Source organism: Macrotis lagotis, chromosome 4, assembly GCF_037893015.1.
Source record: "Macrotis lagotis isolate mMagLag1 chromosome 4, bilby.v1.9.chrom.fasta, whole genome shotgun sequence".
Classification (NCBI taxonomy): domain Eukaryota; kingdom Metazoa; phylum Chordata; class Mammalia; order Peramelemorphia; family Peramelidae; genus Macrotis; species Macrotis lagotis.
In genome coordinates, this window is record NC_133661.1 from 150,176,244 (window position 1) to 150,189,792 (window position 13,549).

Genomic DNA, 13,549 nt, shown 5'->3' on the forward strand with positions numbered 1-13,549 from the left:
GTTTGAAATCATCTTTAGCTACTTGATCTTTCTATTGACAAAAATAAGCCATTAATGTGGTTTATTTAGCTCTTACAGTGATTTCTGTCAACATGGCAGTCTAATTTATAAAGTTTAGCATAATAGTGGTTCTGCCTTCTAGTATTTGTTGTTCAGGTGGAGACCCAGGGAAGAGATATAAGTAACTGAATTTGTAGTTTAAAGCTGAGAGTCCCAGGTAAAAATGGGGGCATAAAGTAATCTTACTGCAAGTAAACTTTTTTCCATTAACAAATTTAAAAAAAACAAAATCTCTTGAAACAAACTTATGCATAATCAAGCAAAACTAATTCCCATGTTGACCATATCCAAAAATGTCTTATTCTGCATATTTAGACCATCTCTTGTCTGTTGGGGCAGTAGGAAGCATTCTTTATTTTTGGATCTCTGGGGCCATGATGGATCATTAATTCTAGAGACATGCTCGATCATTAAGAGTTCTTAAGTCTTTCAAAGTTCTCCATTTTATAATATTGTTGTTATAATCTAAATTATTCCCCTGATTCTTCTTCCTTCACTCTTCAACAGTTTATATAAGTCTTCACTAGGGTCTAATTAAGAGCCACAAGTTGTCCCCTTTGCCATTTCTTTTAGCACGGGTAGTATTCCATTATATTCAGCTCTTACAATTTGTTTACCATTTCCTAATTAATTAACATCCCTTAGTTGTACATATGTGACCTTTTCTTTTTTTTTTTTTTGATTTCTTTGGGATATATATATAACTTTGAGAGTATAGTTTTAAATAGCTTTTCAGTATGGCATTTACCAATTCATGACTTCACAAACATTGCCTATCATACCTGTTTGCCACAGCCCCTCCAACACTTTAATCGCTTTAATTACTATATGAAAACTTCACAAGAGCCCCAAAAAGACCAACATGTTGCCCTCTCTCATCTTCAATTCTAATCCCTTTTATCATATATCCCCCACCCCCCCAAAATGGTGACATTTTCATTATCAGTTAATTCTTCTTGCCTGATCACTGTTAAGAGATTCATCAACATTTGTGACTCAGGCTTACACATATTTTTGGAAAGAGCAAAACTGAAGACCATAATGGAAGAAAAACAGAAAATAAGGATACATTGTCCTTGAAGGCTTGACAGTCACTTAGTTTCTTTGAATGATGCCAGGGATAAAAGAGGTATTGACTGGCAGGTTAGCTGACTTATGGGCATGGGTTGTTTACCTTATAAAGCTAAAATGATACAGCTACTTGTATCTAGTCCATCTTTCTCTTTGTGACTCCTCAATATGAAATTTGCCCGAGTTATTATGTACTTGCTATCCCCAAACATTACATTCCATCTTTGACCTTCATGACTTTTTTCATTTTCTACATTTTCCTTCCTCATCTCCACCTCTTAGAACCCTTGCCTTCCTTCAAGGGTCAGGTCCTTTCCTGGCCTCCCCAGTTGTTATTACCCCTCTTCCTATGTCATTTAACAATGTATTTACTTTGCATATATCCTGTTTATCTTTGAACATGTTGTATCATCTCCTTACTAGAATGTAATTTCCTGCACTGCCTCTTATATTTCTATCCCAGCATCTTGCATAGGGCCTGATGCAAAAGAAGGTAATTAATGTTTGTTGATTAACTGAATCGTCAAGAGGAAGGGAAAAAAAACACATTTCTCATAGTAGGATGGAGAAAAGGAATACCTGAGTGAATAAGATACATATGTCCATTTTATTTTTAATGTAAAAGTAGTGAGTTTGAGGTGTTTTCTTTTGTTGTTTTTGTTTTGGGTGTAATGTTCCCCAAGGCTCTAGGTCTTTTCTTTTTTCTTTGGGCACTGTCCTATTCAGTGATGTTCTACCAGGTGACTCCTGAGTCTACATATCCAGTCCTTGTTTTTCTCCTGTGCTCCAGATCTGCATCACCAGCTCCTTTTTGAACTTTTTAAACTAGAGTTTCCAAAGATATTTCAAACTCAGCATGTGGAAGTAGAATACATCTTCTTTCCACCCCCAAACCCACCTACCCCATCTAAGCTATCCCTATCACAGCTAAGGGTGCTACCACCCTTCCATTCTCTCAAGTTCAGAAACTTAGTATCATTCTCAATTCCTCACTTTATATCCAGCAAGTTGACAGATCTCTCCTATATGCCTTTTCCTCTCCATTCACAGTTCCTGCTTATCTCTCACTTGTTTTATTGCCATTTGATTGAACTCTTTGCCTCAGGCCTCCTCACTTGATTACATTCTCCATATGGTCAACTATAGCTCACTGACTGCCATACCTCATACAATTCCTCATTTTCCATCTCCGTGTCTTTGTACTGATTTTCCCTCATCTTCTCTACATCTTTGTAATCATTGTTTTCTTTCTAGATTCAGCTCAATATATATCATTAGAATGTAAGCTCATTGGGACAGGTAGGTGACCCTATGGATAGAGTACAAACCCTGGAGTCAGGAGGACCTTTCTAGTTTTTATTACAAGCAATTAAAAAACCAACAAAAGTCACCCTAAGTTGTCCCAAGTAGCTTACATTCTCTTGAGGAATAATGAGAACAGATACAAGAATGTAAAGAGTATCTCCAAAAATAAAAGAAGGTTGTAAGCTCTTGAGGGCAGGGTCTGTTTCACTTTTATTTGTCTTTGTAAACCTATTATTTAGCAGTATACATAGTAGGCTCTTTAAAAATTGTTTGATGATTGATTTATATTTGTCCCAATCTGAAGATTATGTTGAAAAATCAAAGTAAAATCGTAATAGGTTTTTTTTTTTTGCTTTTGCCAGTGCTTCAATATCTCATATATTTGTGATGTCTTGAAACTAACGTTCACTCTCTTAGGAAAAAGTTGTCAACACACATTCTATTTCTTGTCTCTTTTTCTTAATCCCTTTTTTAGGTGATGGTAACAAATGTCACATCTCTCCTCAAGACAGTGAAAGCTGTGGAGGATGAAGCTACCAGAGGCACAAGGGCTCTGGAAGCCACTATTGAGTACATAAAACAAGAACTCACGGTAAAAAAACAAATAATTACCCCATCCTAAAAAGTCTACCCTTAAAATTAATTTCCTTTTCTTTATAAATGGTGCTATTGTACAGTATACCCAACTTAATCGCCTCCATGCCTTGCAGACACAAAACATGCTCAAATGTTTTCTCTCCATCTCCCTTGTACTGCAGAGAAGATTTTGGTTCATAACCATCTTATAAATGTACCTACTGTTCCTCCTCCTCTTTTCTTTCCTCCTTATGCCCCATCATTTATTTATTATCATATCCTAATTGTCGGAAGGAGGAATGAGCTGAAAATGAACCAACAATCCACTGGAGCCTTTTTAAAAAGGGAAGTTTGGACATAAATTCAACTGTATGACTTAGTCACTTACCTATGATAAAATCAACTCACACCTAGTATTAGAAAGGAGAAATCCCATTATCATTTGCCTGAGAGGCACTAACTTTCACCCTTTTAATTTAATCTTACATTAATTGTTGAGACCTTGGTTGATTTAGTATTTAGTTTGTACTTGGAAGGATAAAATCCACCCAGACAATGCTTAGGAACTACTCCTCGGAGTAGTACTTGCCCCATGTTTCCCAAAGAGTCTGAAAAAAGGAAGGTTCTGTTCATATAGATATTGTCTCCTGCATACACCTATACCCCCACTACAATCCTATGCTATTTTCCTGGTTCCATTCTTTTTTTATCCCTCCATCACTGGAAAGATGCTACTGTGGAACTCATGCTTTCTTCCTCAGCCTGCCTAAGGGAAAAGCCTCTAGAAAACTGCTTCCTCAAGATCCTGAGATAAATTCCAACTAATCTGGGATTAGGTTAGTCAGATACCCCAGTGGTTAAGTGTCAACCCTGGAGTCAGAAGGACCTGAGTTCAAATCTGGTCTCTGAGAGTTATTAGCTATAATACATATATATATATATATATATGTCACTATAATTAGTGACCTAGTCAAGTCACTAAATTGTGTTTGCCTCAGTTTCCTCATCTGTAAAATGATTTGGAGAGGGTAATGGCAAGCCACTCTCTTATCTTTGCCAAGAAAACCCCAAATGAGGTCAAAAAGACCATGACTAACTGACAAAACAACAAATCTGGTATCTGGAAGTTGATTCTTTTCTTAGTTAACTAATGTGCAATACAAAGAGAGTGGCATCCATCATTAAACTTAGAAAAAATGACATAAGAATACAAACCTGAAATAGACACCCAATAAATAGTCTTTGATATGATTGATTGGTGCGGTTTTAAAGTAGGATATACATTTTCCATGGTTAATTTATTTCAGCATCTCTAAAGATGTATGTGTTGCTAAATAATTCACAGTGTCACCATAGCTCACTCGACTTCAGCTCCTCTACACAATTATGCAGTTATATTTGTAAGAGAATCTAAGAATAGAGTGAGCTCAATGCCTCATTTCCCCCAACCCCACACCCTTTTAAAGAGAGATACATGAGTCCTCTGAGATGCATCCAGGTCAGCTCTGCCCTGCAAGCAGCAACACAAATCTAAGAGACTGCATGGTCTTTAAGGCTGCTGGGGCATCAGTACAGGCAAAAGAAAAGGCTGGGGAATCAAAACAATTATGTTCCCAGGACATTTTAAATTACAAATATTGGGTGTCAGTTCCTGCAGTAGAAGGGGTTAACATTTTCCACATGCCTTCCACAGTTTGTTCCCTGTGTAGGTGTTAGAGGCTTATCAGGGCTAGAGTCTTGACAAGCAGGAATGATATTGCTGTATTCAAATTAAATTTCTAATTTCCTGCCATTTGAAGGTTGCTTCCAATTGCTGCATCTGTTTTGAGGCACCAGGCAGTGGCCTGGCAAAGAGAGAAATAAGTTGTGGGTTGGTTTTTTTCCCCCCTTTCTCCTCTTACCTTCCAGGTATTTCAGTCAAAGGAAGTACCAGAAAAGACATCATCACCTGAAGAATCGATAAGGATGACGAAAGGCATCACTATGGCAACCGCCAAAGCTGTGGCCGCTGGGAATTCGTGCAGACAGGAAGATGTGATTGCTACTGCAAATCTGAGCCGAAAAGCAGTGTCTGACATGTTAACAGCTTGTAAGGTAAAGACTGACTTCACCTTGGTCTACCTTGGCAGGGATTTTTTAAATTGACAATTTTCACTTATGACTGAACTGTTTAGTTTGGGTTTCAGAGTATGGAGTTGGGGGTGGAGGTGGGGAGTGATAGAAGTTCTTAAATCTTTAACTTTAAATGTACATAACATGTGGAAATTCTCTGAGTTCCTTTGAGGTAGTTTAGTACTTGAGAGTGGCAGTATTACCTGCGCTCACCTGCCGACTTAATCCTCCACTCTCCTTATTTTCCATTCTTTCCTAACCAAGAAAGGAAACGACCCTCTTCTCACAAAAGAGCTAGACTAAAGAACCCCAGAAAAGTGTAGTCAAAGTTTTAACTGATTTAGAAACAGGTTTTCCAACTTAAAAATTACTTGGTAACTATCCTTCCCTCAATGGTAAAGAAGTCCTTTCCTGAATAAGAGCCCCTAAGATAACTCTAGGAGGGTGGGGTTGGATGAACAAAACATAAATTTGAAGAGCTATGTTGAGAGCTCTGCCACTAGTCACAACAGATAGTTTGCAAAAAATTGGCTCCTTGCTCCCCAGTGCAAGAGTCATTTCAAGACCACAGCTCTTTCATAGGATTAGGGACGAGTAGAAGGAAATTCAGCTGGGGTAACTGGAAGCTGCTTCCACCCAGGTGAAGTTATTCAGAACTTCTGAACTCAAGGGGAAGTAAACTCTTTGGTCCCTAAAGGCTACCAAAGTAAGTTTTATAGTAAGAGATGAGGAAGAAAGAGTAGCCAAATGTCAAACCCTTGAACACTGTGTTTTACAATTTCTTCTTGAAGATTCCTAAGGAGCATCAGAATGATAAAATATGAAACAGTATTACATCAGGATTTTTTTTTTAAAAAAGGCATTTTTGAGGGCGGCTAGGTGGCGCAGTGGGTAGAGCACTGGCCCTGGAGTCAGGGGTACCTGAGTTCAAATCCAGCCTCAGACATTTAATAATTACCTAGCTGTGTGGCCTTGGGCAAGCCACTTAACCCCATTGCCTTGCAAAAACCTAAAAAAAAAAGGCATTAAAAATGTTCTCAATTTTAAAAACTGAATTGAAATGTGTGTCAGGAAAGGAAAGATGAGAAATTTTAAAACTACTTCATTTGAAAAACTCTTTATATATTTCAGTTGTAGAGCAGTCATCTCCTTTCCCTGTAATACTCAGGAGAGTAAGTTGAATTAGTGAAGAGTAATAACATGAGAAAATGTGATTTGGAAGTGTTGGTCATTATTTTTAAGATAAATAGGTTCAGGGTGGCTAGGTGGCTTAGTGGATAAAGCACCGGCCCTAGAGTCAGGAGTACCTGGGTTCAAATCCGGTCTCAGACACTTAATAATTACCTAGCTGTGTGGCCTTTGGTAAGCCACTTAACCCCGTTTGCCTTACAAAAAACCTAAAAAAAAAAAGATAAATAGGTTCTCTCAAATTGCTTGACTTCTCAATGAGGTGGAGAGGGGAGGAAGAAAGGATAGAGAAAATTTCAAAATATAAATGTTAAAAAATGTTTTTACCTGTAATTGAGAGGAAAATAAAATTTTAAATTTTTAAAGCTTATTTAAAAAAAGATAGTTTCTCAATGAAAGCTGTGAAATATTGCTCATATTCCTAGCTATATAGGCTGTGATTTACTTATCCAAGTCTACTGATTAACCCATAGTCTTTTTCACTAAAGTTCATTGTTCATCCTGTCTCTAATACTTTGTGATCAAGTTCAGTTAGATTCCCACAGGATTCCATCAGTACAAATCATTGCATGGTCAGCCATTTGGCTGCCTTGATCATCAATTTAAAAGCAGGGCTGGGAGAATAACTACTGCCCTTCTACATTCACTGGGAAAGAAAGCCAGGAGCAGAGATGACAGCCGGTTGACTTGGCGTTTTTTCACTAAAACATCTTTTCAATGTCTCTTGACTACTGATTTCCTCAGATTCACTTGAAAACATGAGTGTTTATATTCAGTAACAATGAAAGTCTGGACATTTGGAAATTTTGATGGACCATTTTCTTCTCTCTGTTGTCCATTTTTCCTCAAGTTAAAAAAAAAAACCAAAAAACAAAACCTTAAGATAGCCAAAGCTGTTCTTAAGAGGCAAGCTTGCTTTAGACATTAGAGCCTTTTATGGATTGGGTGATTATATTTCTGGGAGGGTCTTTAGATCCTAATTATTGGGCTTCCTTATTAAGATTGATCAATACCTCATATTGAGTGATGATAAAGGACGCTTGAACCACAGAGCAGAAAGACAATTGGGTTTGTTGCTATGCTGCTCAGTGTTAATGGAAATAAAAAAAAATTCCCAGCATGGTATGGGTACTTATCCCTGGAGAGTCAGGGAAGAAGCTAGCAGGGTAAAGAAGAAAGTAGTGATGACAAGAGTAGGAGAGATAGAAGGGAAGGAAGCATAATGGATGAGAAGCTGGTGTCTACAGTGACCCAGAAGTGAGAATCCAGAGTATTTCTCAAGAATTTTTTATTCTCTCTTCCACTCAGTATTTTGCCAATATGCATATAGCACCTAACAAGCTGCATAACATTTTTAATATTTCAAAGCACTATTACTTATTAAGTATCTGTTATATACAATGCAGTATGCTAAGTCCTGGGGATATAAAGTGTAAAAAGAATACTTGCCTATCCTCAAGGAAGTCACATTCTGCTGAATTTCAGCAAGATGTCTACCTTGCCAAGTGTCAAAAACAAAAATTGGAACTAAATTTATACTCATATCTTCCTGACAGCCAGACAACTTTGTAGAAAGTAGAGCAGATCCTTTATTTTCAAAAGCCCTGTTAGGTTTTTGTTGTTGTTTTTTATGGTGATGTTATCCAGAGCATTCAAATGAATTATCACTTCTTTATACCAAAAAGTATGAGCCTAGTCTTAAGAATATCTTCTTAAAATATTATGAGAGCTAGCAAAGGCATACTGGGTATCATTCAGTAATGATTCTGACTTTTTGTAGTTATTTGACCTGAAGAATGTCATGTTTAGTCTGTTTCCTCACTTCTAAAATGATGGTACTGATACTTGTAGTACCAGTTTCACAAAGCTATCAGACTTAAATCAGATGATGTAAAACAAAGCACCTTATAAACTCTGCTTATAAGTGGAAGTTATTATTATTATTATTATTATTATTATTATTACTGCTACTACTACAATTCTTAAGATACTTCAAAGTTGGATAATGAATGACTTATCTCTAGGTCATAGATAGAGGCATTGAAACAGAGATAGATTCAGTGATTAAAATAGAAAGGAATTCAGTTTTTTCCATCTGTTTATTTATTAAGTCAAATTTCTTCTTCCTTATTCCAGAATTGGAAAGACAGAGTAAAGGAAAAGTTTAAATAACTATTAACCAGTGCTAGCCCTATTTAACTTTCTCCACCATTTCATCCTCTCCTCTGATATCACAATGACCTTCCTACTTATCAAAAGTAAACCTTCTCAACATGTACCTTTAATCACATCTCTTCCCTCCTTCCCTAGTAGATTGTCCTCACCATCATCCCCCTCTCATTCTAATCATCAGCATCTCTCTCTCTCTCTCTCTCTCTCTCTCTCTCTCTCTCTCTCTCTCTCCCTCCCTCCCTCCCTCCCAGCCTTCCCTGATATCTATCTCCGAAATGCTCAAGTCTCTCCCATCCCTCAAAAACTACTAGAGTTTTGCAATATCCCTGCAAACTAATTGTCTTACATTCCTCTTTCCCAGTCATAACCCTTGAAAATGTCATATATTTATAGCTTGTGGATCCACCTTTCTTCAGAGTCTTTTTAACCCCTTCCAATTTGACTTCCTATTTTATCCTTCAACTGAAACTGCCTTCTCCAAAGTTACCAATGATCACCTTAATGGAAGTTTATCTTACCTGCATCTTCCTTGATCTTTCTGTAACATTTAACTCCCTTAATCAGCCTCTTCTTTTGTGCTTTCCTTCCTCTCTCTGGGTTTCATTAATCTCGTTCTCATCTTCTGACTGGTTCTTAGGCTTCTTTTCTAGTTTATCACTCACATGCTGTACATGTACCCCAAGGCTAGCTAGCCTTTTCTACATTTTCTCAATTGGTGTTATCAGCTTCAAGGGTTTAATTACCATCTCTTCTGCAGATGTCTCCCAGATCTATATATCCAAATCTATTCCCACCTGATCTCTAGTCTCACAATTGTTATTCAGATGTTTTTGACTCTTCCTGACCCCATTTGGGATTTTCTTGGCAAAGACAGTAAAATGACCTGCCACTTTCTTCTCTAGATCATTTTACTGATGAGGAAACTAAGGAAAACAGGGTTAATTGACTTGGCCAAGAGTTATACAGTTCATCTGTCTGAGGGAAGATATGAACTCCAGAAGATGAGTCTTCCTGTCTTCTTTTGGCACTCTAAACTGTGCCACCTAACTTCTCACAGAATTAAGTGTCAAATAGACATTTTAAGTTGGGTATTTCAAATCATCTCAAATTCAACTCTTTCTTCCCAAACCCAAACCTCCTTTCAATCACTTAAGTTCATAAGTCCTGTAAAACCTCAACTCTTCACCGTCACTCATCCCACTCACTTGCCAAATTGTGTCATTCCTATATCCACCACATATATCATAGATGTTATCCCTTTTCCACTCATAAAGCTCCCACCCTAGTTTGAACCACTTTCAACCCTTTTCCCTAGATTTTTGCGATAGTGTCCTATTAACTCCCCTGCCTCAAACCTCTCCTATTCTAAAATAATTGTCCTAAAGCATGGGCCTGACCATGTCACCCTTGTACTCAACAAACTATAGTGGTACCTGTTCAAATGTAAACTATTCTGTCTAGCATTTAAATCTCTCTCTTTTTAAAAAATTTTATTTACTTACTGCAATGGGGTTAAATGACTTGCCCAAGATCACCCAGCTAGGTAATTATTAAATGTCTGAGATGGGATTTGAACTCAGGTCCTCCAGGGCTGGTGCTCTATTCACTGTGCCACCTACCTGCCCTGCATTTAAATTTCTTTATCCTTAGGCTCCTTCCTTTCTTCTCACATATTTCTCCCTTGCGTGTTCTTCACCATCTAGCCATATTGTCCTATTTGTCATTCCTCATCATAGTATCTCCTTAACTTTCCATTGCCTTCCAAGCCTGGAATGCCCTTTTTCCTCATCTCCAGCTGTTAGAATCTCTGGCTTCCTTCCAGACTCATTCAAGTGTGCTCTCTAAATGAAGTCTTTCCTGATCCCTTAGCTGCTAGTGCCCTCTCTCCCCTAACCACTTTGTATTCATTTTTTTTTTACACCATCTATATATTTATTTGAATGCCTATAGTCTCCCCCAGGGGAATGTAAGCTTCTTGAGAGTAGGTATTTTTCATTTTCATCTTTGAATCCTCAGCCATAGGGAAAATAGGCATTAGTAGGCAAACATTTAATAAATGTTCGTAGACTCATTGATTGACTTGCTGCTGGATGAAAAGGTTATCCTGACTTTGCAGGCTATAGTTAAAAATTCATGGTTTACAGAACTGCCTGAAAATTCACATATTTACATTGCTTAACAAACTTAATGGAAAAATAGCACCATCTAAAGCTCTAGACTAGAGACTTCTGAGAGTGATGCTACTTTTAAGGATCTATTTTTTTTAATCAAGTGTAGAAAAAATGGAATGCTATATTGTTGTAGTTTTGTAGATTTTGTGTTCTTATGGACAAGTTATTATTAGCAAGGCATAATAGAACATTAGAATTGCAAGACACCTTGGCAGTCAGATCGTATATATCAATGAGGCAGCTGAAGCCCAAAGGAGTGTGATTTGTCTAAAGTTAAAATTTTTGGATCAGATTGATTTTTCACTACACTATGATGTCTTCACTGTGGCCTAGAATTAAATAATGACTATGATTTTGAAGGAATGCCCAGTATTGTCATGTTAACAAGATTATACGGTCTAAGACTTAGGTCAGTTGACCTTTAAGGTCTTTCTTGAACTTCTGAGATTTTAAGATCTAGAGGACTTATTTCTAAGGGTCATTGATTTTTCCTGTTTTTGAACTAAGTCTTGGAAAGCATAAAAAATATGTTTTTGAGTATTGAATTATCTTTGAATTATAAAACAGCTTGATTGAAATGTTATAAATTGAACTTATTTGTATACTATTTAATATTTAAAACATTTTGGAGGAGTAGAAATTCAGTAATTGAATTCAACAAATTATGTTGCTGACTTGTCAGGGAGATTCATTGTAAATGATCCATTTTGTTAAATCCAAATTTCCTCTGACCATAGATTAGACAATGTTGTATTTCAGATATTGTAATAACTGTGGAAATACAGCTTGTTTACTTGGACATACATAGATATTTTAGTTATTGATGATACCTTAAAACCATTACTGAGACTTGTTCTAAATTTCCTGAGGGACATTGAGCTTGAACCATGAATAACCTCACTGGTCCCTCTTGCTTCCTACATCTCAGCCAAGATGGGCTTTAAAACCACTGGAGCTCTTGTCAGAATGATACTTAAAAGCAGTGATAATTAGGGTGGTTTCTTAGGACAGGCCTTAGCCAAACAGAAGCACAGACCTACTCCAAGACAATGAATGAATTCTCCTGCCGAAGTCCATTTTCGTAAATCCTGACTAAATTTCTCTCTGTGTGTAGAATGCTATATTTGTATGTGTAGATACCCCACATATTATAAAATAGGTATCTGTAATATAAATTTTAAGGGGCAATTAAATAGTAGAGTATTGGACCTATTAGAAAGACCTGAGCTCAGTTCCAGCCTCAAATACTTACTAGCTGTGTGTTGGGCAAGTCACTTAACCCTGATTGCCTAACATACAAGGCCATCTCCAGTTGTCTTGATTCATATCTGGTCACTGGACCCAGATGACTCTGGAGGAGAAGGCGAGGATGGTGACTTAGCACAGTCTCCCCCTCCCACTCCCCACTCAAATTCAATTCACATACTTGTCATGGTGTCACCTCCCTGATGTCCTGATCTTTTTCAAACACAAAGGACAAAACTTTATAACAGGATTTAGTTACTTTCCCAAGACCAATTTGCACCAGAAGATTTTGAACCTAGCTCTCTATCCACTAAACTATCCTACTTCTCATATGTAATAAAATATAGCACATATTGTTTTTATATATGGTTGTGTACATATTGCATATAAATAATTGGTCATCAGAATCAATGATCCTGGAACCTAGCAATGAAGTTTTGCCAAAGTGATCCGGGAAAGAAGTCAGACGAGACTTCTGGGAAAGTCTTCACAGTGTTCGTAATTGAACATCACAACAAGTTGATTGGCACTAGCTAATAAATAATGAAAAACAATAGTCCTCTGTGCTCGAATGTGCCTGAATGTAGGCAGGTCAGTTGAAATTTGTTTCAGAATGAAGAAGGTAAAACTCCCAAGTCTGTTAATTTCTCATAGATCTGTGAAAGCTTTAAGTGCCTATAAGAAAAACCTTTAAGGATATTTTCTGTATACTAAGTGAGTAGCTAACATCTTTTAGATAAAACATAATTCCCATCCTTAATGAATCAGGGATATAATTAAGGGATTGAGTTTTTTATGCACACACACATACATAATTGCAATATACAATGGTTATAATAAGTAGTAAATAGAGAAGTAGAAAAGCAATGTATGAAATGGCCAAGGCAGGATGATAGAAAGAGGGTAGCAATGGGTAGAGATGACTAGGAAATCAATTCTCCACTTCTTAGAGGAGGTGGCAGTTGCATAGGCTTTATGTGGCAAATAGAAATTGATCAAATAATGAGGGAAAGAAGGGTTATCCAGATATAAAAAACATTGCACAAAAAAACAAGTTATATCTTCAAGGGACACAGTTGTCTAATTAGGTTGGAGCATAGTGCATGGTGAGTAAAAATGAGACAAGAGTATAAAGGTAAGACAGCATCTGATTATGGAGAGCCTTGAATGCTAAGCAAGGATTAGACCTTTATTTGTTGACTATATTGAGCCACAAGGATTTTTGAAAAAAAGAATGATGGGAATGGATCTTGATGCATAAGAAAGATTAGTCTTAAAATGAAAAGAAAAATTAATTGGTATAAGGGAAAGAAAAAAGTGACAATATCTAGAAGATTTAAAATGAAAGGTAATGATGAGGGCCTGTTGTTGGATGGTGGCATTGGATATAAAGAAGAGGGGATGAATATGAGAAATATTTTAGAAGCAGAAGCAATAGACCTTGGTAATTATTTGGCTATGAGGCGAAAGGAAAAAGAAAGAATCAAAGGTAACACTAATATAGAAGGCTTTCCTTAGGATGTGACCATTTCTACAAAGCAGCTCTTAGTTGTAATTAATTCGTAGAAATTGGGTAACCAATAGAGATAAAGGTATATATAACCACCAATTGAGATATAGAGGAGAGGGTTATTTCATTAAATACCGTG

At 36.9% G+C, this 13,549-nt stretch overlaps 1 protein-coding gene across 11 annotated transcripts in view; it reads left to right on the forward strand.

Annotated features, from left to right (window-relative positions):
- Positions 1–13,549, forward strand: part of TLN2 (talin 2) — a 575,338-nt gene that overhangs the window by 513,386 nt on the left and 48,403 nt on the right. For all 11 annotated transcript variants that reach the window (XM_074234301.1, XM_074234300.1, XM_074234295.1 and 8 more), the window contains 2 exons: positions 2,912–3,028; positions 4,921–5,106. In XM_074234301.1, the coding sequence (XP_074090402.1) occupies positions 2,912–3,028; positions 4,921–5,106 (303 nt within the window). The remainder of the gene's footprint in view (positions 1–2,911; positions 3,029–4,920; positions 5,107–13,549) is intronic.